This window comes from Triturus cristatus, chromosome 1_2, assembly GCF_964204655.1.
Source record: "Triturus cristatus chromosome 1_2, aTriCri1.1, whole genome shotgun sequence".
NCBI classification, from domain to species: Eukaryota; Metazoa; Chordata; class Amphibia; order Caudata; family Salamandridae; genus Triturus; species Triturus cristatus.
Genome location: NC_140580.1, coordinates 591,270,410 through 591,298,090, shown reverse-complemented (window position 1 = coordinate 591,298,090; position 27,681 = coordinate 591,270,410). Strand labels below are relative to the sequence as shown.

The 27,681-nt window shown below is 46.3% G+C and overlaps 1 protein-coding gene across 1 annotated transcript in view; it reads left to right on the top strand.

The window, feature by feature from the left end:
* CFAP43 (cilia and flagella associated protein 43) overlaps nt 1-27,681 on the top strand; it is a 638,428-nt gene that overhangs the window by 472,583 nt on the left and 138,164 nt on the right. Inside the window, exons 24-26 of the mRNA XM_085607024.1 lie at nt 18,839-19,045; nt 20,512-20,601; nt 21,168-21,248. Coding sequence (XP_085463150.1) covers nt 18,839-19,045; nt 20,512-20,601; nt 21,168-21,248 — 378 coding nt within the window. The remainder of the gene's footprint in view (nt 1-18,838; nt 19,046-20,511; nt 20,602-21,167; nt 21,249-27,681) is intronic.

Here is a 27,681-nt window from a genome sequence, read left to right as displayed (position 1 = left end):
GAGAACTGCCTGGTATGTACGAACATAAGAAAACTTCCATGCTTAATGTAGATAAGACTGACTTCTTGTCTAAAGAGGATTCTGGAGAGATATGATTTCACCTCTGTCTGTAATCTTGTTGAACAACATGTTTCTCCAGAACAAGTGTTACCAGTTACTTGCTACCTCACAAGCCTGTATGGGTCCCAGTCCTGCCATGGTAGCCTGCTGGACCTTGCTTAACTTGCGTCCTGGGGGGGGGCGTGGCTAGCCAGCCATGGTGACGGAGTATGCCAGCTGCGCATCGGCCTGCCATTACTCCTGCTGATTCTCCCCTGCTGGGCCCCATCCGTCCTAGGCACTGACAACGCAGGACATTGGTAGGCATTCCTACCAGCGAGTGCTCCAAACGCCCACTTGAATCCCTGTGATTGTTCACTTGCTGTGAGCCTCCAGAGTGCAAGCATGATTTGTGGCTGTGCACTCCTGCTGGGAAGCTGTGCGGTGGGTCTGGCCATATAAAAAGCCAGAGCTGTGGAGCACGGTCTACACTGCTGACAAACCGGGTGAGTGGCTCTGGGAGCGGCGTGGGGCTGATGGATTGTGGTACTGCGTTGTCGTGACTGTCAATCCACCTTCCCTCCCTTTTTTGCTTTGTTGCCCCCGCTGCCGCCCTGCGAAAGGTGCAATCCCCCTGGGTAACAAGACTGCGGCTGACTCCCCGTGCCCCAGCGGCAGCTCGCATAAGTGTTGATGATTAGAGCTCTTGGGTGCTGCTGTGGGGAAAAGGGCATGGAGATGGGCCTGTCAGCATCCCTGTCCTAGGCTCCTGCACTGCCTGTGAGACCGGGGAATTTCCTACCTGCTTCCATCGAAGCTGCTGCGGGCGAGTGGCATACGACCTTGGATGTAGGTGGCGGTGCTGGGCTGATGGCTGTGCTTCCAGACAGCTCTGGTCATTAGTTGAAGGTGGACTGCAGTGAGGAATTAGCTCTGGTGTTTGTGCCTGGCTTTCTTGCCCTCTACTAATAAGAAGCTGCTCTGCGCCATAGAGCACCGACCCTGAGGGGCAAAACCGCTGGCGATGCAGCAGGCCCTACGAGGGTGCTGAGGGCCCCAGTCCCAGAACGCAAATGCAGCAAAGGTCTTCTGCCCTACGGAGGTCATTGAGGGGGAAGGGCTCCAAACACACTGTAGTGGCTAACTTAGGTGGCAAGAGGCCATCCCCAGCTGCGTAAACAATGTAGGTCCTGATAACTGGTGACAGGGGCAGCTTCGGAGTGACAGGTACCGCATAGCCAGTGGAGCCCTCTGGCTTGGCTCCTGTTCCGTCTGCCGATGCGTGGGGGACCCGGTTCGGCTTGTTTACGATCTGAAATAGCCAACATTGGTGATGACTGTGTAGGATGGGTGCCCACGTAGGTGGGAGCATAGCTGAGTGTCTGCTCTGGGGGCAATGCTGAAGTCCCTGGCGGTGCTGGGTGGCGCAAAGGGGAACGCCACTGCTGAGTGTGGTCAACAAGTGAGGATTGGGAAGTTGGTTGGGGGGACTGGGGTGATCTCAGATACGAGCTGTGGGATCAGCAGGTTTCTTGCTGTGGTGCACCTCGTGTCTACTTAGCATGAGCAAACCAAGGGTCATACCACACGGACCGGGCTCATTGCCACCGGATTCACAATAGGACTTGTCTGAACTGGAGGCTCCACTGGACTCCTATCCATCCACCCTGCAGGGCACTCTGGACAAGATCGTAGGGGCCATAGTAAACTCGAAATCTACTCTCCAACATGAAATTGGGAAGGTGTCCATTGAACTTGGCCTGCTCCATGCGGACCATTAGAAGCTGCCTGCCAGGGTGAAGGACACTGAGACATCCCTGGCAGAATTGCACCCCTTGCATCAAACCATAAAAGCCGAACTTACTCACCTGTCAAATCGGGTGCAACAACAGTAACAGAGGGTGGAAGACGCAGAGGGACACAGGAGGCACAACAATGTGCCTATCATTGACCTCCCCTAGGGAACGGAGGAGCCGAATATGGTGGCCTACTTGGAAGCACGGCTGAAAATAGTGGTATGCCTGACCCAGCTCATGCCTTTCTTTGCCCTGGAACAGGCGCATCGGAACAACAGCAGCTCAGATCACTAAGATGAAGCCACATACTCTGATTTACTCCATGTCGAGAGTGATGGATTCCCGGAGGCGACCCCCACAAACTGCAGAAGACATTATTTGAGCCGTGCCACTCTTCTTACATGGCGCAGTGGGCTCATCATGTAGGCGGTGCCTTTCCTGCATGGACCGATGGGGCTGCAGGCACCTGAACTGATTGTCTGTCTTTGACTTTCACCCCCTTTTTCTTGCCACTTTGGAAGTTCAGTAGCGAGAATCGGGTGTGATATTCCCATGTTTGCCTTGTTCTTTCTTTTCTTGTTGCCCTTTTCTGTCTCTGAAGTATGGTTGCTGTGTGGGGCGGTTGCTGGGCGGGCGTGCTGGTAGGGGAATTGCCTTTGCTGGTTTGTTGTATAGCAATTTTAATGGCTAACACACTACACACCTGCAAACTAATGATGTGGAACGTATGTGGTATGTACCGCAAACAAAGAGCACAAAATGATGACATACCTTAAAAGACGGGTTGCATGTTGCCCTGATTTAAGAAACACACCTCACTCTTGCAGAGGTTGACCACCTTTGACGGAGGTGGCGGGGTCAACTTAATGCTACTACATATTCTTCCTTTGCGAGGGGGGGTCATGTCATGGATGCAGTGAGGAATTCCCTTTGAGACTACTACAGACAACATTGATAAAGAGGGCCACTACGTCTTTGTAGAGGGCGACTCTGTGGCTCACCTGTCGTCCTGGGTAGTGTCTACGTGCCGAACCAAGAACAGATCTCGTTCTTCCACATTTCAGCACCCCTAGCTCGTCTGACAGGAGGGCCATACCTAATTGGCGGCAACTTTAATTGTGTTCAAGACATGGCCTTGGATCGCTCCACTCCCCCGCTACCGAAGGCTGCGGCTCATAGGGCAGTGTTTGAATGACTGCTTGGACCACCTACTGGGGCATGTAGGACCCTTGGCGCACCCAACGGATAGAGACTACTCCTTTTACTCTGGCCTGCACCAAGTCCATTCTAGGATTGACCATTTTGTGTGCACCACATCACTTAGTGGCTACGTAATGCACACTGAATATCTGGGCGTACCTTATCGGGCCATAGCCCTCTCCTTTTGACCTTGCACCCCAGTGATGAATGCCCTCTCATTCTTACATGGAGGCTCAGCTTGGCATTCCTGGACAACACCCCTTTTAGGGACGCCCTAGATGACCAGCTTAAGGATTATTTTGCCTCCAACTCTGAGTCTACTTGGAGTCACGGCATAGAATGGGAGGCCTTTAAGGTGGTGGTGAGGGGACACTGACTAGGACAGACATTGGGTATTCGACGTGACTTGGAACAAGATCTTAAGAAACTGGAAGATGAGCTTCATGTACAAGATAATGAACAAGGTGGGAGTCCTGGGGCAGTTCCGCTGTTGCTAGAGGAGCGTGAATCCTATAATGTGGCCCTGGAACAGCTTAGATGCTATGACTATAAATATTACGTGAACAGGGCCCACGAGGAGAAAAGGAAATCAGGGCGACTCCTCGACTGGTTGATCCGCCCAGAGAGTAGGGGTACCCCTATTGCTTGCCTGCTCACAGTGGAGAGATCAGTTCTTTTTTCACCTCAATGCATCAATGAGGCATTTAGGACCTACTATGTGTCCCTCTACTGCTCACCGAAGGTATAACTCCCAATGGCACTGGGCCCAATTTTGGGGAACCTGCCAATTCAGACCCTCTCAGCGGAGCAGCAAGAACTGTGGGGTGCTCCAGTGATGGAGCTCAGGGCTGCTATTGGGGACATGGCGACATGGCAACAGGTAAAACGCCAGGTGTGGATGTCCTCCCTTTGGAGTTCTATAAGGAGTTTGCGGGAATACTGGTACCGAAACTAGCTGACATGTATGCGGAGGCCTACAAAACAGGGTTTTACCTGGCAACAACGAAGGGGGTGTTGGTAGTCTCCTTGCCCAAATCCACCACCAGGAACTAAACAGTATCTGATTTTTGACCCCTTTATATGTTTGACCTCAATTTTAAGATACTTAGTAAAGTATTGGTACCCCGACCGTTGCCCTTGATAAAAAAGGGTTAATAACCACCCGCAGTACCTCTCATAACATCCACAGGCTTTATTTGATCCTCTATGCTCGTGACCAAGCTCCTGACCCCACCGCACTGATCATATCTGTCGACTTGGAAAAATCGTTCTAACCGTGCGCTGGGATTACTTGGAGGCCACAATGTTTCTAATGGGGCTGGGCGCCACCTGGGTCAGATTGCTTTACACTCGCCCGATGTCGAGAGTTAGAATGGGAGGGACTATCTCTGCCGCCTATGAAATCTTTAGGGGCACTACACAGGGCAGTGGAAGGCTCTCCGGCCACCGTGCCCTGAATAGTTCTCCTTAAAATGGTTATGCTCCAGAGACTCCTTCATTTATTTGTGAACCTCCAGGTGATAATCCCAGTGGCTTGGTTTTGGGGGCTTGATTCACTTCTCTGGGAACTGCTTTGAGATGGTGGACGTCAGAGAGTTGCATTGACTACCCTCAGCCGCCCCCGCCTAGAGCGAGACTTGGGGGTACCAGATTTTAAGTTGCACTTCCTTGCAGCCCAACTCCAGTGGATCGCAAGGTGGCTTGATGGAGCAGGTCTCTCAAAAATTGGCCAAATGGGTGTTGAGCCTAACCAAAGTCTACTGCTGGTGAAACTGTTGCACCCAGCGATGCAGACTCCCTGCCCGGGTGCCTATTGTCATCTGCCCTGACCTGCTGGCGACGAGGGCTGTGACGCACTGGGGAGTCGACTCAAGCTCCCCAAGCTCCCGTTGGTGGGCCTCCGCCTTGGTGAGCCTCCTCCTTGGTGAGCCTCTCAGCTACTAAACTGCAGGGGAACTGGAGTCCTGGACAGAGGCTGGTCTGATGACCCTGGAAGACTGCTTCAAGATGACTGCCCTAATTCCGTTAGGAGAATCGGTGGAACAGGCCAGCCTACCAGGGGGCTAATTTCTTAACTACGAAGCACATGTTCATGTCTTACATGACCTGTGGGGCACTGCGGAGATGGAACCGCCCACTCATGCAGTCCTCCAGCTTCTCTTGATGCTGGGAGCAGTTACCCACCTGATCACATGCTTTTACAGGGCACTCAATGGACTAGTCTTGAAACCACAGGATGCCCCATGGGTCCGCTGGACGGCTCCAATGGGCGGGAGTGTCGGACGCTGACTGGAAGAGGGTACTTGCTTTTCTACAGAAAGTCTCCTGTAGCTCGCGGCTTAAATGCATACAATACAACTACACCCATAGGCCTTACCTTACCCCCCACAGAACCAGGGTTGTATACGGTGGGGACCCTAGGAGAGGTCCTTGCTGTGCGGCGCTGGACTCTGATTTCGATCACATGACCTGAGGCTGTCCCGGACTTACGGGGTTCTGGGACGAGGTCGTAGTGAGACTCAGTAGGACACTGAATAGACCACCTGCCAATACACCCACTATCTGTCTCCTGGGCCTCTTCCATAGACCGGCAGCCAAGAAGGTGGAGAACAGATTTATAGACTTGGCTCTGGCCCTATCCAAACGACAAGTAGCCATGGCTTGGAAGTCCCACAGAGGACCTTTCCTGGAAACCTGGGTGAATGATGTCACACTTTGGGCGCTAACCGAGGAGAGAGCACTGCCAAGAGAGAAGGCACGGGGATGCACTTTAGACCTATCATGCCCCTCTGGATGGAAGTGGTTGACAAATTGGAATTCCCTGGGTCGACTGACAGATGATGAAGAGGGGTTGACTGAAGAGTTTTGAGTCGGCTGTGGCAGAGAGCCTGATGTTGCGGGGGATAAATGCATACAGGAACAGGAGTTATGGATGGGACACATTGGGGAGTACAGTGGGAACTGGGCGGGATACTGTGTGACCACCCTGACGGGGCTGCCTCAGATGGTCCTCTCCCCTCTCTTCTGCCTGGCATTTTCTCCCTCCCCAAAGGGGTCACGACTATCCTTCCGTTTTCCTGCTCATTCCTATTTCTCCCCGGATACTGCTTGCACACTCCAACACGAGACTCAGACATGTTTGTACTATGGAATGTTTTCTTGTTATTGTTTTTTATGGCATATGGTTATCCTGTATTAGTGACCACGTCCCCACTCCCGTGATTTGTGAGAAAATACCTAAGGACTGGTAAGTCCCCAATTAACTTGTTCGAGCATACATCACCATGTTTGCTCAGAGGAGCCTCCCTTACTGGGGATTACTCAGCAACTTCCCACTGCCATGACTTATGGTAGCAAGGAAGTTTCCTGCATGCATGAAAAGAAATCCTTTGGCCCAGTTACAACTGGAACTTTCTCCAGCCTACCTCTGTGAAACTTCTGCCTGGAGTAGCAAGAGCTTTCTCTGTCCAGTGGGCAGAGGAAGCTGTCACTGCTGCAGAGGGATCTTGATGATGGATTGAACTGATTACTTTATTGTGGACCTAATTCCTATGTTGTGGCGCTCTAGCAACTGAAAACCTTGGTCATGTGTCTAAAGAACCAACTGTTGAAATTTGAAGGCTCCTATTAAAAACACATCTCATGCAAAGTTGAGTGGTACTGCTGCATACAGCAGAACTCTGAGGATTAACCCCTTGAGTGCCCCGCCCTTTCCCCGCCCTGTGCCGGCCCTTTCATTAGCGGGCGGGGTTCATGACGAGATAGTCTCGTCATGGGCACAGCGCAACCGCGGCCCATGACGAGACCATCTCGTCATGGGCACTCAAGAGGTTAAGTTTCTTCTTTTGTAAATGTTTTTATTATTTTTCGTCATATAGGGCCAGATGTATGACGGTTTTTGCATGCGCAAACGGGGTGTTCCCTTCCTAATAGCGAGCGCAACCCCATGTACCCCATGTACAAATGTTTTGCGACCACAATTGTGGTCACAAAACACTCGCAAATTACCACCCTCTTCAGGTGGGAATGAGGTTGCAAAAGGGAAGGGGTCCCCAGGGCAACCCTTCCCCTTTGCAAACGCAGGGGAAAATATTCCCAGGGACCACTGCCTGCCCTTAAAAAATTAAACAAAAAAGTTTTGTTTAAATTTTTTTTTTTTAAATGCATCCCGTTTTCCTTTAAGGAAAACGGGCTGCATTTAAAAAAACAACTGCTTTATTTAAAAGCAGTCCCAGACATGGTCGTCTGCTGAGCCCAGCAGGCCCCTATACCTGGGAGGACTTGCCATTCCCAGTGGGGTTGCAAATTGCGAGAGGCTCATTAATATTCATGAGCCTCTCAATTTGTGACCCCATTGGGAATCGCTAACAGTGTGTTACACACTGTTGTACATCCAAAATACGGCCTCGCAAATTGCGAGTCACAAAAGACTCGCAATTTGCGAGGCACTATTTTGGGCTTCGTACATCTGGCCCATAGTAACAGAACAGTATCCACATTACTCAAGTCCTCACACAGTGAGACAGAATATCGTGACTCTTATGCAATCATTGTACAATTATTCAGCTACAACCTATTTATAAGGTAGATTTTAAGAACCAAAATATAAAATATAGAAAAAATAAGAACAAACAATGAACCGTTGCACACCTTAGCTCATTGACCTCAAGCTCTCATTCAATTCTAGTTACAGTATTCACCTCCCCCAACGTCTCCCATTAACCACACATCCTTTTCGTTCCGTGTATACCAGTGTCACAAGTTCCGTCTTATCTTTCATACTATTACATACCAGTCTGTAAAGGCAGCCATTAACAAAGACTGACCATGACCTCCTAGAATTCCCCTCATTAGCTGTCAGTATTTTCCCACAAGCATGTGCACAGTCTACCACGCAAAGAATAATTCGGATATATGATCCGTCATCAGGAGCAATTTAGATTTTGTTGTGTTTGTACACAACCCCAATATCTCCCCAAACTCTTCCAGAGCATTCAACAGGATTAGTGCAGTCACTTGGCTGCCGAAGGTATATCAAGGCATCGTCAGCATACAAGGATACCATATAAGTAGTTGTTCCACCCTTTATCCACCAAAGTTGCAGCGCACCTTGAGTCTGCACGTCAGTGCTTCAATTACAAGTGCAAACAAGTCCCTCTTCCCAATTCAAAGCATTCTGAGACAACATACCCCATGCCAGGGGACTGATGTATAACAATTTAATCTATGTTATATAATCACTTTCCAAGCCTACATATAGTCCCAATTCAATGTGTTGGACTCCGGCTTAATATCCATTAGTGCCTATGCATATTCATCGTCCCTCAAGTGTGGTGAATCAAATACATATGACAACCGTCATGCGTTACAAATCGAATTTCTTCATGGGATAAACCCAGACTGCTCCTCCCGTACCAGCTCAAGCATCGCCTCTATCAAACTATTTGTTCATAATTTACTGAGCACCTTTCCATCCACATTCAACATAGACAATATGCTGTTAATTTTATCATGTCACTATTTGGTTTAGCAATTAGGACTATGAATGGCTCTCTCATTGACTCGGGGAGCATCCCTGTCTCAAAAGCCTCCACCTAGACGTCCAGTAATTTTTGTCCTAGCAATCCCACATTAGCTTGGTAGAATTCAGAGGATAGACCGTCTGCTCCTGGTTTTTTAGTTCTACACATTAATTGTATGGCTGCTACAGTTTCTACTTAAATAAGTAGCACATTGAGTGCTTACCACAGTTCAAGAGTGATTAAAAGGAATAACAGTTAAGTAGTCTTGCACGCTCTGTGCATCGTGACCCATGTGTTGTCTGTATATCTCTCAGCAGCCCAGCAACGGCTTCATTGATACATTCCTGTGTTTCATTTTCTCTCCCTTCTTATCCCTTATTTCATGCATCTACAAATGATTTTTTTAAGTTCACCGAGTTAGCTTATCCGGAGGTAGGGGGACCCTTACATCAACCTTTGCAGTGCGTTTCACCAACGAGAGCAAGGTCTTCCCAAATTTGGTAGCTCTGTTTCTGGTCCAACCCCCATTAGAGTCAAAATAGTTTTCCATCCTTTCCTGTAACCAGTATGATAATATCACATCAATGACGGCTTTCCCTCATAATCACCATAGTGGGATTCACTGTTCCTCTCTACTACACTCATATGTTGCTAATAACAGTGAGTGATATGTTAGGGATTTTGACAGGTATGCCAACACCAGAATTGTGTAGCTGTGTTGGGGTTGCACAAAGAAATAATTCAGTCTACTATTAGTTCCAATGGTAGATGTATATAGCATGAATATATTCTATCCGCTAGGCGTAATAGGTGCCAGATGTCCAATAAGCCAATTCTCTCCATTACTTCTTTAAGGCAACTGATTTACAGTTCTGCCTGAGAGGGTGTCGATCCAGTGCCCATCAATCACACAGTTTAGGTTCCCCACCCAGCTCACCCCACCCAGTATTTATATGGTGCTGTAATTCTAAGTATGTTCTTGAAAGAATCCCCATCATCAGCGTCCAGAGCATATAAATTAGCCAGGCATATATCTAGGTCATCAATTGGACCCATTAATTTGAGATATCTACCATCGGATCGATAGCAGGGTCTTTTTGAATGAAAGGGACTCCAGGCACTATCCACTTTAGGGCCACTCTAGCGAAGACAAAGTAAGATGTAGCATACAGCTGGCCTCCATTTTATATGTGTTTTTGCAATGCTATTGCCATACATATGCATTTTCTCTAACATTGCAGTACGCACCTCATAGCTCTGTAAGTAGGCATGAACTCCATTGTTTAACGTGATTGTTCAGTCCCCGAACATTCCAGGTTATTATCTTATCTTTACTTGCCATTTGACACTTAAAACATCCATCCATTTACCCTTGATCATAGGTGGCCATGGCGTCCACGCCAGCCCATGCAGGGCAACTAGGTGCAATGTGTGCCTGCAAACCCAAAACATGAACACATCCGCAACACTCAAATTCTCCAGCTTGCCCTGCCTTCCCCAAGGCAGCATGCCTATAATCTGGCCAACCGTAACAGTGTAGTCACTCTTAACTAGTCGTTACCACTTAATACCAGTTGAATCTGGCAGCCAGTGGTCACTCTGCAGAGGACCTCACCGGAACTCCCAGCACCATTCCCCAATCAATGGTAGACACAATAATTTTGAGATGTAATTTATTCAGCCAATCTGCCCCCTCAGTAATAGAAATACTATCATCCTTGCATGTATATAAACACATTTCTATGTAGTCTTGCATTTAGGAGGATTCTAAAGTCCAATAAGGTTATTAATTATCCACAATTAGGTATCTATGGCGATTGACCACTGAGAGGCCACCATCAACATCTGTACATCTTGGACCTTCCAGTCATAACACCCGCCATGCTCATGAACATCAATTGTGCAACCATTTGTGCAACCACAGATCCGTTCATACAAACAGGGACCCCGGACCCCCGACCCCCACATCCCCAACCTATATCATTCGAGTCTCATTAATCCACACAGCAAAGTCTCCCTGAGGCAAGAGGCTCTCTTTACCTCCATCAACTTTCCATCCATCTCAACCTCAATCCGTTGTTTTCCACAGGAATTAGGGCTTGTTTGACACATATACTGTACTTCGTAGCACATTGATGTCTATTGGAAATTGACCTCACTACACACACTGCTGTACCACTCAGGAATTCTAGGTGGCTCGCACTCCAACAACGGTTCATTTTAATTTTTAAACAATAATGCTGACTAGGGGGGAGGAGCCAAGATGGCGACCGGAGCAGACGCTTGAGCGCCCGGCTCCGCCGGCCCTTGGCCTCGGACTATCATCCTGATTCCTATCCTCGCCGATTTTCGAGGTGCAACGTGCGCGATGACGCGCTGACCGCGCCGCCGCTTTCCCGGAGTCTGAGCCCGCCCGGATGCCGGAGTTCTTGGTGCCTTTGTTCTCCGCGCTGGACCCCTGCTCTATTGTGGCCTTGGCCGGCCCCCTGGAAGCTCCGCAGTCACTGGACCCCCGGCGCAAATCTGAGCCCCGCGGCCCCGATCCCGCCTCATACCACGGATTGTCGCCAGATGAGCCGGGGGAGAGACGCCCGGACACCTCCTTCACCTTTCACCTGACGGGCTGGAGTTATAGGGTAAGCCCCGGTGTGGCGGGTCGCCTGCTTCGCTCTGTGGCCCGCGCTGTGGAAGGCTGCCGACCCCCTTCTTCTATTGCCTAGTCGGCTGCAAAGAGAGTCCGAGGGAGGGGAAGCGACTGTTGGCTTTAACCTGTTGCGGCGCAGACCTGCGTGGACTTGCCTCCTTGTTACGACCCCCCCCCTGGCCACTGTACCGTTCAGCGGTAAAACATGGCGTTGATTGCCTGCTCGCTGCTGGGGGGCGATGCTCCGGTCTCGCCCGCTGCCCGCTTCGCCCTCCCTCTATCAGACTCCAGCTCCACAGTGCCGTCCCGGATTGCTGCCGATATGGGGGCGCAGCTTCCGCTGACATGCGGCTCCGTTCTGGCTGTCCTGCGGGACCTTCGTCTGCAATTGTGTGTTGGCTTGCAAACGCTGAGTGAGCGGTTCGACTCCATACTGTCGGCTGCGGGTCGTGAGCGCCCCGTTTGTTCTCAACAAGACGTGGGTCTGCCAGTGCTTCTGTCCTCTTGCGGGGACGCAACGACTGTGTATAACCGTGCTACACTGGTGTCGGCATCTGGCTTTCCCGGCACCCAGGATCAATCGATCTCCTGCTCAATTGTGGACACTTTGTTTCCCCGTTCATTGCTGCCTGCTTTGTTGTTGCCTGCCTCACCGCGTCCGCAAGAGTATCCAGCTGAGCGACACCTGACGTCCTCGAGGAACCGTTCACGGTGGCCTACGGCTTCTTTTATGTGGAACTCCTGTACTTTACAGGCCAGGTCTGGATTTTATATGGTGCACAAGGGGACCTCAATGGATGATCGGCGGCCATTTTGTGACTCTACTTCTCCATCTTCTCCCAAGCGGCCATATTGTCTTTGTCTGCACGGGCTGCGGGGCCTTCATGTGGGGGCTAGTCTAATCTTACGCCTGCGATCGGGCCAGGGCTAGATTGATTTCTATCACCATGGTGTCACGGATGGGCTGGATTGGGACTGGAACTGTCTGCATACGTTGTGCGCACTCGTCGCGATTTGTCTGCCTTCATTTATATGGTTGTCACACGTTATCTTCACACGACCGCCTTTGGGTGTAGTGGGTTCTTAGTGTGTGGAGACGTAGTTGGCCGGTGGTTTCGGGCGCTCCGAGGTTACGTGGGCTCCTCCCCGCTTTCTTCTTTGTTTTCTTATTTTCTTTACTCTATTCCTACTTTCTCTCTTGTCTATATTTCGGGTTCATTGGGCGACAGGCACTATGCCGGGGGGGGGGCAGGCCGTAGCCTCCGCATTGGTGTAGGGTGGGGGGGTAAATTACCTTTTCTTTTTGGTTCTATGGGCCTCTTTCTTCTATGTCTCTGCGCTATACTTGTTTCCGATTCGGGGTCCGGGTGTGGGGTGGATTGAGTGAGGGCGGCTTTGGAGGGGTGCGTATTTACTCATGTGACTATCCTGTTCTATAACTGCATCGCCTCACTGTCTGAGATTTTCTATGGCCGTTTTAATGATGCTGCTGCTCTCCCGTGTGATGAAGCCATCTTGCGGACTCGAATCTCCTTGGTTCTATCCTCTACTGACTTTTTCCTCGATAAAATGATTTTGAAAACCTTAAAATTAACCTTTACTTCTCCTTCCCCTGGTGTCAAGGATCTCTCCAGTGTATAACTCCTGAATCGTTGTTAATCTTGACCATTGACGCACAGGGGTTGTAATGTGTGTCTCAGTGCTTAATCGTTTTGTGGCCGGCCTGATGGTTGTAGGCCCGTATTTGTCCTTTTCATATGCACAAATAAAGGTTTTAAAAAAAAAAAATAATGCTGACTAGATAATCATTTCCTTCAAATGAATCCCTTTAAGCACAGCACTACTTCACAATGCAATAGTTCTAGTCCCTTTATCCAGCAAGGTACGCCGTACCTGACAAGATGGTTAAAGTCAATAAAAAGGTTCTCTTAGGCCTCATAGAGAGTCCCCACACATGAAATCCAAAATACATTCATCATCAGCTGACCGTAAATGTTACCCACAGCACATACGGTTAAAGCTGCACTTCAGCTCTTCAAGTGGCTGATTCCACTCACTGCTGGTTCACTTCACATCACGAATGCTGCATTCTCTGTTCATCTGTGAGCAGTCCAGTAGACCAGCCTCTAAATGCGCAGGCTTTCTGATGGAAAAGACACGGGTGGGGTTCAGGGCGTCTACTTTTCTCTTTTTCCGTCTCTTTTCTCCTCTTGTGCTTTTATTGGTTCTTCACCTCTTTATTTTATAAGTTCCTTCCGTATAGGTTCATTTCTAGATCATCCCCAGTGTTGTAATTAAGGTAGCCGGTTCACGTAGGTTGCAAAATGTAGATTTATTGAAGAAGATATCGTTTAGGTTACAGGTTCTAGGTCCTATAAAACGCCCTGCCAGGAGCAGCATCCTCACTGTGCAGCCCACTCTCTGCAACTGACAGTATTACAGGCACAGGCACTCATCAACAGTCCAACACATCACACACACTGGCCGAGCAGTAGGGAACTGAGAAACTATGGAGAGGATGCATTATAACAACCATAGGTTACAACACATTGGGCTTACTCCTTTGTGTGCTAGTGCATTTCCCTCTCTAAACCCTTACCTCGCACTCCCTATGCCCCTCCTTAACACACCCTATACCCCCTCTTACCCTTATCTAAATTCCCTTCATTTAATAGAAAATATGGACCTTTTCCTGCACTCCCCCTGGTCCCTCTCACATTTTACTACTAAGCAGTAAAGTTACATGTATGAGGCTCTCCGCATAGAAACAATAGGGCAGGTGGAGTTGAATTTATACACTCATAGGTTTGTGAATAACAATTTGTAGTACTTTAATAGTATAATTGTTGTGCTACTAAATGTATTGTGGGTAGGCCCCTTAGAATGGAGGTCTTTAGTGTTTATAGTTTGAGAGCTGGAGCAGCGCTTTTTTACAACTATCAGCAGTTGTAAATGGTTGCTTGCATTAGGAACTTTAAAGTCATGTGCTGCTTTTTGCTTGAAATGTAGCAGCATTTGTTAACATGGCTAAAGTAAACAACAGAACATAACACAGTAACTGACACAATGCAACATAACACAATTAAAAAATAGGACTTAAAACAATAAAATAGTAAAAACTAAACAACAATCACAGTAAAACACATCACATTTTCGATTGTTGCGGAGGGAGGCAGACACCATCAGGTGGTTAGGCAACTTCCGGTCGCCCAGTGGGGAGGACTTCCCGTGCAGTTGGCGGTCTAGTGCTGGGGCCAGAGCAGCCTTTAAAAATGCATGCTTACACGGACGCGCAGCGGGCGCACCGCTGGTGCGCCAAAGGCAAGCCCGTCTGCGCCCTTCCGCGTTCGGACTGCGCCCGGCACCAGGCATGCTGCCCAAACTGACCCAGCCGGTTTAAAACTCATTACCTACTCTGCAAAAATGCTATTAGAAATTAGAAATGCTGCAAGGTACAATAAATGTACAGACACCATATTTCCCACAGAGAATGAACTAGATTATCCCAGTCAAGCTTGCACTGCTTGCGGCTTTTCTATCTCACCCCCAAGCAAATTCTATGGCTAGCCACAGAAAGGGGAAACTGACAACCCCACTGGTTACCACACCAGTTGACATGAAAGGCTATAAAGGACTATTGCTTAATGCACGATCTCTCATTAAGCATAAAACTGAGTTTTCAATTCTCATTGAGGATCAGGAACCTGACTGGGTTTTTATAACTGAAACCTAGGCAAACGCTGCCTCAGGGCCTGATCTAATCGACGCTATCCTGGATAATTATTCCATTCAAAAATCGGATAGGGTAGGTCGCATAGGTGGGGGGCTAGCTATTGTTTTTAAATCTCAGTATAAGTGTATCATGGAACCCGATCAGAATTCCCTTACCTGTGAGGCTTTTAACTTTAAACTCATTCTTTCAGCCACCTGTACTTTTGGAGGGTTACTGATTCATAGACCCCCCCGGTCCTAGGGTGCCTTTTCTGCAAGAAATTAAGCATCTTCTAGAGTCAGTCATAGTTGACCACTCACAAACTATCCTAGGGGACTTCAATTTCTACTTAGAAGAATGGGACAACACAGACTCAAATACCCTTATAGAGATACTTGAGAGTATGGGCTTCGCCCAACTAATAACAGCCCCGACCCATAAGGCAGGACATACGCTGGATGGTATTTTTTCCAATGATTCACGAAGTACCTTCCAGCACATAATACCTATCTGTTGGTCAGACCACAGTGCAGTTCAGTTTGACTTCCTGCCTCCAGTAGCAAGCAAAGAACAGAGACCCTCCCAGGGTCCTAGTACATTTAGAAACTGAAAAGGTATTTCAGCTGCCACTTTGATTAACTCCTTAGAAAATATTCCCTGTACTATCCAAGAGGACTCTAATCTGGAAGATGAGACCTTCGCCACATGGCTTAAATCGGCAGCGGATATAGTGGCACCTCCTAAATTATATACTCAGAAAAAATGCCGCCCCTCAGCTCCTTGGTACAATGATAAATTAAGGCATTTAAAACAATGCTGGCGTCGTGCTGAGCGAGCTTGGAGACAAACCCTAGAGGATCAGGTCAGAATTATATATAAAGCTAGGGTCAAGGAATATAAATGCACACTTGCGAAAGAAAAATCTATGTACTGCACGCATGTAATTGATAATTCAAAATCTACCAAAGAACTGTTTCAGCTGTTACAACAGCTCACATCTTCCCAATCCTTGGCAGAACCGGACACGTCACAAACATTCTGCGATCAATTAGCTACCATTGTTCAAAATAAGATCACGGACATATACACTGGCTTAGAGTCAAACTCAAAAATGCCCATTATAAATCCAACAGCCCTATCAAAGATGGTCCACTGATGCCCAACAGTGAACACAGAGGTCTCTCAAAATGTTGTGACCTTACACCTCCTCTTCTTGTACATTATCTTAGGAGAAAGCATTCAGGCTCTCCTATGGAGGCATGCCCACTGGCAATTTTACATATGGCTGCTGATACCATAGCTGAACCCCTCTGTAAATTCATGAATATCATTATCCGTTCTAGAATTTATCCTCATTCTTGGAAACAAGCCATCATGAGACCTCTTCTGAAGAAACACAATCTGGACTCTAGGGACTGTAACAATTATCGTCCCATCTCCCTGCTCCCTGTTCCAGCAAAAATCCTGGAACTGCATCTCAACAAGCAGCTCATGGAAACTGCAGATCGGCAATCCTGGCTCAATGAGTCGCAGTTTGGATTCATAAGGCATCACGGTACAGAAACGGCCTTGGTTTCAGCTTCGGATTACATCAGGCGTACAGTGGACGAAGGGCAGGGAGTAGTGGTAATTCTCTTGGATCTGTCAGCAGCATTTGACACCATCTCTCCTACGTTGGTGCTGGACAGACTCCGGAGTCTTGGTATTTCTCCTCAAGCACTTGCCTGTCGAGATATCAATAGCTCAAGATAAGATGATGCCACTAACCTCGGAAGATCGTCAGCAGGAAAGATGACAAGCAGAAAGGCCTCCCTATTCCCCTGGGCGCAACCCCACATAGAGTGAAGCAGACACTACTATGCGAAAATGCACCCCGGGGAAAAGGAAAGTGGATACAACAATAAACACTGCAGACCAAACGGCTCTTCCTAGTCCTGCTTCTCTCTTCAGAAATACAACGTTCAGTACAGAAGCATAGGAGTTCCTTTGAGGTAACTAGATATATAAATGAGATAAGAAGCCAGGGATTAGGAAAAGACATAAAAGGAACCAATCATACCAGACTGTTATTAGGTAACTCTCCCCACTTAAAAATGAAACACTGCAGTCCCCTTAATAGAGGCAAGAGGTACTCTGTGGAAAGGAAATCCTGAAACCCCAAACCAACTATATAAGGGGTTAAATGAAGTTACATGGATTCCGAATTGTCAAAGGAGTCAGCAATAAACATAAGCTAAATATGCTGTTTCTTCACAGCATTGACGTTTAAATGAAGAACCAAAACCAGCAAGGGTTAAAACAAGAACACCAAAAAGAAGTTTCCAAGAAAAGCGCTCCTGCGCTGACTTCTCCTTGGGCACACCTAAATACCTGAAATTGTCGCGCGTTGCAAGGCGCCTTGGTGAAAGAGAACACGTCCCTCCCAGTAGCTCACTGGTAACTGCACTTGGGACCCTCACGATGCAAGGACAGGGTTAGAAAAAAGAATCCGTCCGCTCAACGGTTGCAGCCTGGAATAAGAACACGGAGGACTCGGCAAATCCAGCGGGGATCACCTTCCGCTATGCCGAGCTCTGTAACAGAAAATCACTCGACGGTGGCAAACAGGAATCAGAACCCGGAGGCTTCAGCAATCCGCGGGGAATACCTTCCACTTGCTGGAGCTCCAGACACATACGGGATGTTTGTCAAGCCCCGAGCCTCTGTAGAGGAGGGGCTTTGTAGCCTCTGTGTGGGCAGCAACGCCGGAGTCTGCTTCTGGTGTGCCGAGCACAAGGCTTTTGGGAGTTGTAGTACCTTGTGTTCCGTGTGCCCCCCAGTGGTCGGATATGTAATGCGCTTTCATACCCATGCATTCTTTTGGTGGATATGGAAGGTGGAAGTGTGTCCAGTATTCTTCGCCCTTGTACATTGCCCGTGATCGCTACATTGCCCTTTTGTCCTCATTCCTGAAAGGGAGATCCCAAAGGGTGAACTTAAAATCTTTTCACTCAGACTCCTATTCACTTTCTTATGGAGTCCCGCAGGGGTCTTCCTTGAGTCCCACCCTTTTTAATCTGTATGTGGCACCCCTCGCAACAGTAATCCATTCTTTTGGATTGGAGGTGGTGTCATATGCAGATGATACACAAATTATGGTTACCATCCCCAAGGGGCTGGGCTCATGGTCAGAGAATGTCCGTGGATGAATGTCCGGAGTAGCAGACTGGATGTCTTCTAACTTCCTTAAACTTAACGGGGAAGAACCGGAGATAATGATATTCGGACCAGGGGCAACCAAATGGAACAGTAACTGCTGGCCTCAATCTTTGGGATGCTGTCCTGTCCCGAGTGAAAAGGCTAAGAATCTGGGAGTTCTGATGGACACGGAACTTAGCTTCAAGGCCCAAGTGAATCGTACCATTTCCACATGCTCCTGGCTCATAAGGATGTTAAAAAAAAGTCTTTCCATGTACTCTTTTTCTCACTTTAGTCTCCACTCCTTTGAATCAAAGTCTACAGAGGCATATTTTAGTCAGCAACCAAGATATGTACTGCTCTCCATCTTACACTAGTGAGATGATTTGGGTTTAGTGCTATACTTTTAATATGGACATTAAATGTAAAATATGACTTTAATGATTGTATTTGTAGGGTACCACTGGTACTTTAGTTTTCAGCACTCTCACTCCCAGGAGGTCTTGCACTGTGTGATACTGCACAGAGAAACACATACATAGTGGCTCATGTAGTGGCAGGGTCATGTGGGAATCGACTGCTTGAATTGGTTTTTGCGTCATTGACTGATACTGATACAGTGAAAGAGAAGCAGCCAATCCGCAACCTTCGTAGTTATACCATGGTTAGCGCCAGGACAAGGTCCGGTAGAAACAGGACGGTTACGAATTAAATTGTTACTAATACATGCCCTTGTCTTCTGTTGCAGGATATCATTTACCAGATAAAAGAAGCCTTTAACAAGCAGTTTGACGCTGTCTGTAAGCAGAAAGAGCAAGAGATCGCACGTGTAAAGGAGAGGAACGTGAGAATCAAAGAAATCATCCCAGAACTGGGCCTGGAAGAGAAAGTGATGGAACCCAGCTTCACTGACGATGAGAAACCCGAGAGGGCTCTTACCGTGGACGATTCAGAGGTAGAAGAAACACGGGAAACGGCCAGTACAACGCGGCCATTTCCACGCATAACCATACCCACGCCTGCATTACAACGCATGCGTGGTTACAACGAAAAGCCTTTACCACACATACCATTACTATGAAATTCGTAGTAAAGGCATGTGTGCTAAAGTTAAAAGAAAAAAAAAGGGGAGTTTGGGGTGTCTCCCCCTCAAAAAAAAAAACGTGGGATTAGAAAAGAGGGCTGGGGGGGCACCCCCAAAAATAAAATATAAAAAAAGTACCTGATTCCATCAATTAAAGAGATATATGGAGGCAATCCACGTCATTAGAGGAAACGGAAGGACACTTCCGCTTCCTCTTAACGACGTGGAACGTCACCAAGGCAGATCAAGGAGAGGAGAGGTAAGGGGGAATGAGGGGGTGGTGTCGCGCAAGGGAAAAATGTAAAGAGTAGATAATAAGCGCGATATCCTTTAACAAGAAAATGCCATTAACAGGTATAATTTAACAACGAAAATCGTTGTAAAAGTATGCGTGTTAAAGGCATTTTCTTGGTAAAGGATATTTGTGGTGATGGCATTCGCGTTGTAACGCATGCGTGATAAAGGCATGCGTTTCAACGGAATGCATTGTAAAGTCATACATTCGAGAAACACATTCGATTTCTTTGTGTTCGTATAGATGGATGTGGCCAAACGTACAGCAGAGCGGTTTACAACCAGTCAGTGGGAACTAGCAAGTGATTGTATGAGTCAATGTGAGGAAAAACAAGGTATGGTTAAAACACAGGTACTATGGAGAACAGCCTTTGCTTTAAGGGAGAAAGAACATGGCTAATGTTGGGTCATGTCATTTTTTTTGCCACCACTCCACCAAACCTTCACTAGTGCAAGAGTAGATTATAATAGGCCGACAAGCGAAGATTTCTCGCAATACGTATGTTAGTGTTTGTGGGGCTGTTCTGTAGCCCAAGGAAAGCACCAGTGGCCTCGTTGAGAGAAGGGATTACTGTACTGCTTGCAGTGTCTTTGAGTGGGAGAGGTGGAGATTGAGGGTGAAGAGGTATGATTTATGGGGCGAACCAGGGGTCCATCTTAGAGGTATGTATTGGGATCACCAGTGCTAGGGGTACCAAAGAGCAAACCAGTGGCCCATTGCTGCTGCCCTTAATTGGCGTGCATGCCCCTCGTAGTCCTTGGAACCTCTGAATATTTATGTGGCACAAAGAACTATTGCGAGGTCCTCCCATTTGGTGAGACAGTATATACGAACAAAGCAGGGCTATTCCAAAAATACATCTTCTTTAGAGGGAAAGACAGTATGTATCAGGAATAAGGCAGCCCAAGGTGCATATCTTTTATACTTTGTTTCCACATCATGCCATTGTTTACTGTTTATGTTGAAAGGTGAGCAACAACCGAGGCTCGAATCTATATTACTTACTGTGCAGCCTTCCACTAGATTCTTTTTTTCATTACAGATAAAGGTAGAAAAATATTTGACCCCGGAACAGAAGGCAAAAGCAGAGGAGCACTCAAAGATTGAAGAGCAAAAGCGACTTGAAGCACTGGTATGATGACCTGCTTGTTTTATTCAGTTTCGCAGAAATCTGCTAATGACCGTTCAGAATAGTTTTCTTGCACTGAAATGAGCCACTGCAGTTCATCCGTGATACAGCCAGACAATGACATGAAATGCTAACATGAAGAATAACTACAATCAAAAACCGAAAAGTAGAGCTCTCAGTTTTCATGGGATTGTGCCGAAGCCAGACGTGGACTGCATTGGTGTGATCTGTGCAAATATGAATCCACAGGCTTTCTGCTACAAAAACTGCATTCAACCAGGCGCATAAGTCAGTCGGCCTATTTCGCATTCAACAAAACGTATATTTCTGTCCTTTCTCTGTCAGACCCGCCAATGGCATCATTGCTTGCGACCTCCCCAAATGCAATTGTGTTTTACTTTTAATACTGTGTGGAGTCCTGTCAGATTTGTTTTAGGTGATCTCTGTACAATGCTTTATGATGCAGGTATTAGTACTTCTTTAAATTGCATATAAGTAACCTATGCTAATACATTGCACTTCACACTGAGAAGGTAGGGTTGTAACTAGTACTTTTTTTTCTCCCCCAGGCAGATGATGCAAAGCAGCGAGCACTGATGGACATGATGAATGGAGTCCTTGAAGTGAAAAGGGAAGACATCTTTAAAGTGGTAAGAGGTCTACCTGCATTGAAGCAGATGGTATATTATGTCCTCATTCTAATTCACACTAACTTCTTAGCACACTTCATGTCTACGCAAGCCTAAAGCACATTGATAGTCTGAGTATCGGATAGTTCACACGACCAGTTTCCTTCTGCTAATTCTCCCTTTTGGTGGGCGGGACTACGGAAATGTTAATAGCTCCCAGTCTTATGGATGTCATGAGTCCCAACGCAGTCAAGTGCTGGGTGGACTAATATGATAGTCGAGATGAGGTCTTCCAAAATGGGTCACCCTACACCAGGTGTAAAGTACTCTATCAAATGCATTCTAGTTATGACTGCGTGGGCTCTTCATGACCGCTGTATAAGCTGCCTCGGGACTTTTTTCATGAAAGCAAAGACTATGACTCTTGTTGCAGCTTGGAATCCAAAGCTAGGTGTTTTAAGAAATGGAGCCCAAGGTGCAGCTGTGCAAGAGTAAGAGTCATGGGATCAGCCTAGGATTCTTGCTTTGGTTCATGGGCCTTGGAGTTCCAGCTCAGCTATTTGGCAGGCCTGTTCTGATGAACCATAAAACAAGCGAGCCCAGTTTAGTATGTGCCGACCTGCTTTGAAAAAAAGAGGAAACATGACCTGGCCTCTTTGACCACTTCCATGTATCCAAAAATCACAGTCTAGTTTGAAAATGTTTTCAGAATGACTTCAGACATTGCTGTGTGCAAGTCTGGTCGCCGGTCTCTGTAAACTGTGTCCTAAACCATCTACACCTTGCACAGATTCCATGATTCCAATTTGTTTCTCTTTTAGTCCAAGAGTGAGGTTTTGGGTGTGTTTTTACATTTTAATTGGCAAGTGTGAAACAGGCTCCCAACGACTTCCCTCCGTGAATTGGGATATTTCTGTTTTCCAGTGCTGTGCTGACCTTTCGGTGCACTCCTTCACAAAGGTTTAAAGAGAGGCCCTCAGCTACACTAACATCATCTTCACCTTTGGAAACAAGGGCAATTCATTTGCTGACAGGTGAACTGGGTGTACTACCTTCCTGGCATTTAGTACTGACTGTAATAGTGCTCTGAGGACTCAACAACTTCAGGTGCCTATTCACAAACTGCATTTTGTAGTATATTTAGTACTACTACTGAAATACTACTAAAGCGCTACAAAATGCTATTCGAAAATCAACAAATCTCCACCACCACTTCTCCTGTCTTTTTTATGGAGAGATCCTCTACCATGTAAGTTTACTTCTTAGCAGTAAATGTAGAAGGGAACGGGGGTGGCTCAAAAAGGGGCATACTTACAACTAAATTGGAGGGTGTTAGGGAGGACCAAGGAGGAGATTTGCGAGGGTTAGGGAGAGGTTTACGGAGGGACATGCACTCATGCTCATGCCCTTAAGCCCATTGATATGCATTAAAAAGTAATATTATTTTTTTCCTATTTAGTTTAAAATCGTTATTATGCATTTATAAATACTTACAGTGATATAAAGAATTAATTAAAAGTAATTTTAATTAAATGTAATTAGAATACAATAATTTATCAATTCAAAAAAGCGCTCGAAAGATTTTATAATGAAATCACGTTTTGTTTGTAGATTTTTTCAAACTTTAAATTATAATTATCTTGTCAACTATTTTAAATAATTAAACTTGTTGTATAATTATTTCCTGGGTGGGATGTTGCAGTGTCAGTGGTTGGCGATATGTGGTGTTAAACTTACTACTGTTTATTTTTTTTCAGCAATAACTTACTCTTAGAAATTTGGCTCCACCCCTTTTTTACTGGGTGGAGACATGTAAAGATACACTTTTGAGTAACTTTGTGATTAACCAAAAGTATTACATTTGGTCAGTAATTGTAAGAGTAAAGTACATGTGTAAATTACTCACAAGTGTAAGTTACCTTTGTGAATAACCTCGATAGAGAAGATATAAGTATTCTTCGGAAATATTTACATCGCATGAGACTACTTATTCTAAGGAGGTTCAGGAACTTTCAAGACAATAGTGGGGTAGGTATCCCACAATTTTTACAACAAAAAAAGGAAATGTATGCTGGTCTTTTGAAATAGGAATCATCTTTTGACTATAGGCACTTGCGCATTTCACTATTAGCTATGGGGATAACAAAATATGTGTTTTCTGAAATAGAATATGTTGCACTGATGCTCCTTTCTTTGTTCTGCTGAAAGTTTAGGGAAGAAATTCTACAAATATGAGAAAAAATCATATTGATTCTGTCCTTCTCTCACAGTTTTGAGAAAACATAAACTTACTATTGGAAATGCAGGATATCTCTATGGTCAACTAGTGGCAGACTGTAAAGCATTATTTATTCTGCCAGCCGGCACCAAAATCCAAGAACATAAATTCCAGGGCTAATAATGATTTTATGGGTTCTTTAGCACTTAGAAGAGGTCTGTTGGGTTAATAAGAGAAACATTCTGATGTGCTGCCCGGGAGCAGATGGAGATTTGTACTGAGTATCTGTCTAAGCCTTTGTTGCAGATTTTGGAATAACAAAAAATCCTTTTTGTTTGAATTTAAGCCAGGAACAGACTTAACTTCAAGTTGAAATAGATGACTCAGTAGATTCATAGTGGCAGACGGGATGGTCTTTCCTTCAGGCTTTGATTTCTGATCTTGAAGATAATGAGGTCTCTTTTGCAAACCACTTTGCCAGCAAGTGAAGAAACGCAAAGCAGGAGAGTGTCCCGTTTATAATGCCAACACTGGGAGGAAAACACCTGTGATATAAAAATTGTCCAACCAGGTGTTGTAGCAGCACAAAGTTGTGGGAGAAGTCCACCCAAAGGCCTTGGAGCAAACCAAGTGGTAGAGGCTGAAAGGACTAGTGCAGCAATCCTATGAGAAAGCAGGTAGCTGGAACTGGAACAAAAATACAGGAAAAGTCTTCTGAGAAGCTAAGAGGAAACCAACAATATATTCTCAAAGTGTTTCGACACAACCATCATTGTAGGCAGAGCTGTATATACCTACTTACCAGTAAAATTAAATGCTCCATAACTTGGAAGAAGAAAGACATCACAGTGGATTGTAAAAAATCCATACAATTGCAGCATTAGGCAGCTATAATAAATTGGGCATTACAGCCTCAGCTCCATCCACAGCAAAGCCTCATGATTTTCTGACACCAAACCAAATAAATTCTCCCTTGCTACCCCCCCACTCCTGTTCCAAGAAAGAGGAATCACCCCCTCACACACGCACAAATATGAAAGCAAACCATGCTGTACCAGAACTGCGGACCTAAAACCTTTGACAAAGCAGAGGAAAGTGACTTACAGGGCGACCCGCCCAACAGCACCAGCCCCAAGCCACGTCATGGGAGTCTCCTAACAGTAGTTTGGCAGTTTGTTCTGCATAGTGCTGCCTAATAAAAAATTCCTACATAAAATTGTTAACTGCTCCAGCAAGGTTGCTTCTAAGTAGCAGCTTGTCCTGCATTTTGAGCGCAGTACCTCTAAATAATGGCAAGGAATTCTTGTTTCCATCTTGTATATCTTGAACCAGATGTACTAATATCTTTCGACCAATAAAGATTTTAGGCCACTATCTTCTCCAAAATAAACTTTTCCCAAGGGAGCCCCTCTCTTTTGGGAATGGGTGACCACCACAATGTAGGGGCTTGGTAACTTAGGAATCAGTAAAAATTTTGAGACTTGTCAAATGGGTTTAGTACACTGCTAAAAGTAGTTTCTGATGGATACATCTACCAGTGGATTCCTCACCTTGTGAATATCCCCTGCGCCAGCAACATTCGGAAATTTCTTGTAGCTCTCCACGCCGACGAGGACGACGTCACAATAGCATGGCTCCGCACGCAGCTCCGCTGACGTCACTGGAGCCATAAGAGAGCCTCGTCGGCGTGACGACGTCAGTTTCCTTTTTATCCACTCCATTTATTGTGCCTCAACGGGACTTAAATCTTGTCTTAACTTACTTGATGGGTTCTCCTTTTGAACCCTTGCATAAGTGTCCCTTAAGGGTATTGTCTTTTAAAACAGTTTTTTTCATTGCCATTACCTCAGCAAGGAGAGTAAGTGAGCTTCAAGCTCTGAGTTCGAAACCCCCGTTCTTGACCATTCATGCTGAAAGAATGGTACTCAGGACCAGGGCTGCTTTTCTGCCTAAGGTGGTAAATCCTTTCCAGCTGGGGAAGTCCATTACCCTTCCTACCTTCTATCCTCCCCCTCACCCTTCCAAGGAGGAGGAGCGGCTTCACCGCTTGGACCCTAAAAGGGCGGTGAGTTTTTACCTCGATAGAACTAAAGACTTTCGAGTGGATGACCAGCTCTTCGTGGGCTTCATTGGCAGGAAAGGCAGAGCCATGCAAAAGCGCACCCTTTCCAGATGGATTATCTTGTGCATCAAGATCTGTTACTCTTTGGCCGGTAAGGAACCTCCAGAGGGTATAAGGGCTCACTCTACCAGGGCAAAGTCTTCTACATCTGCCTTATCTAGAGGTGTTCCTGTGGAGGACATTTGTAGAGCGGCAACTTGGGCCTCCCTCCACACTTTCTCAAAGCATTACTGCTTAGATTCCGAGGTGAGGAGGGACGGACACTTTGCACATTCCTTCCTTCAGGACTTTTTGGTATAGAAGGGTGGACACCCTCCTCCGAGAGTGGGGACTGCTGTGGGACTCTATTCACAAGGTGAGGAATCCACTGGCAGATGTATCCATCAGAAGAACAAGTTACTTACCTTCAGTAACGCTTTTTCTGGTGAATACAGTATCTGCCTGTGGATTCCTCACTGAACCACCCGCCTCCCCGTAGTCCACCCATGTATACCTACAATAGTGATAATATGATAAAATCTAATTGTTACTGTCAAAGGAAGTGTGTTATTTCTTTTGCTTTCCTGCATTGACTTCACACTGTGTTGGTTGGTTTGAATATTATGTACTGTATATACTGTATATATATTGTTGTCTGTCCGTCCGTGTGCCTCGAAGGCACGGGAAAAAAAGGGCAGAACTGACGTCATCACGCCGACGAGGCTCTCTTATGGCTCCAGTGACGTCAGCGGAGCTGCGTGCGGAGCCATGCTATTGTGATGTCTTCCTCCTCGGCATGGAGAGCTACAAAACAATTCCGAATGTTGCTGGCGCAGGGGATATTCACAAGGTGAGGAATCCACAGGCAGATACTGTATCCACCAGAAAAAGCGTTACCGAAGGTAAGTAACTTGTTCTTTTCGATTTCAATTGGAGCATTTGCTACCGTAAAATGCTTTGTACATGTGATCCTTAAATTTATAACCTGAATCATATTTCTTCCTCTATGGCTAGAGGGTTTCCGTAGCACTGTTGAAGCACTGCTCTTCAGGACTTCTAGCTTCTTCACTCCCAGGAGACAAGATAGGCAGGCAGAAGCACCAGAGTGTAATGTCCTCATCGAGGGAAGAAGTAGTTCTTCTCTGAAAATAATCTTTTCTTCGGCTGGTAAATAGTGTTCAATGAAACGATTAATTGCTTTTCTTTATTAAGTGAGTCTATACACCAAATTGCTGGGAGTTCCAGCTCATAAGAAAAAAGACAAATAATTCCACTAGAACAGCTGCCAGTTCTTTTGAACCCCGGTAGCCCAGTGCATGCTAGAAACATTGCTACCAGACAAGTAGGCAATAATGTACTACTGTTTTAGCTTCTTCTCCAGAAGGCAAAGGGTTCCCTTCAATAACAGCCATTACAAAAGTTACTGTGGAGATTCTGCCACTTAGTGAATAAAATCACACAACTTACACGTTCAACAGATTATATCATATTTTCTTTGCTATACCCGTGTGAAACGAATGTAGGTGGAAACCAGCATGCCCTAACCTGTGGTCTATAGGGCTTTCCAGGAGAAGCCTGAGGAATCATTTTCCATGGCTAAATAAGTTGTCAGGGAGAAATTGGCTTGGCCCATTACATTTTCATATTTCCTCTGTTAGGGCTTCCCCAGACCACCTCAGTCTTGTTCTAGTTAGATAGATGCACAAGTCTTTCTGAACAATGGTATTCCATGACATGAAACTTCTTTCATGAAAGATTGTATTCTTTCCTGCCATAATATCTGCCAGGACACATACGTTCTGTACAAGCCCTTTGCACCTACGAGCCCTTCATGATATTTCAAAGGGACATGGTGCTTCTTCAGACTTACCCTTCCTGCTTCCACAAATGTTGTTGGAGTTCCATTTAAGTGAAGAGGTTGTTCTTCTGATTTCTTTGCGCATCTCCATGCATCCTCGGATGAGGAGCTTCTTCACAGTTTTAATGCGATGTACCTTTACTTGAACTGAACCAGTGATTGCCATTCAGTAGACCAACTGTTCATGATCTTTGAGGACAGTGAAGCATGTGAAGCCACTGCTGTGTCCACGACTGCCGCTATAAATCACCATAAAAGTAACATTATCCTTTATTTC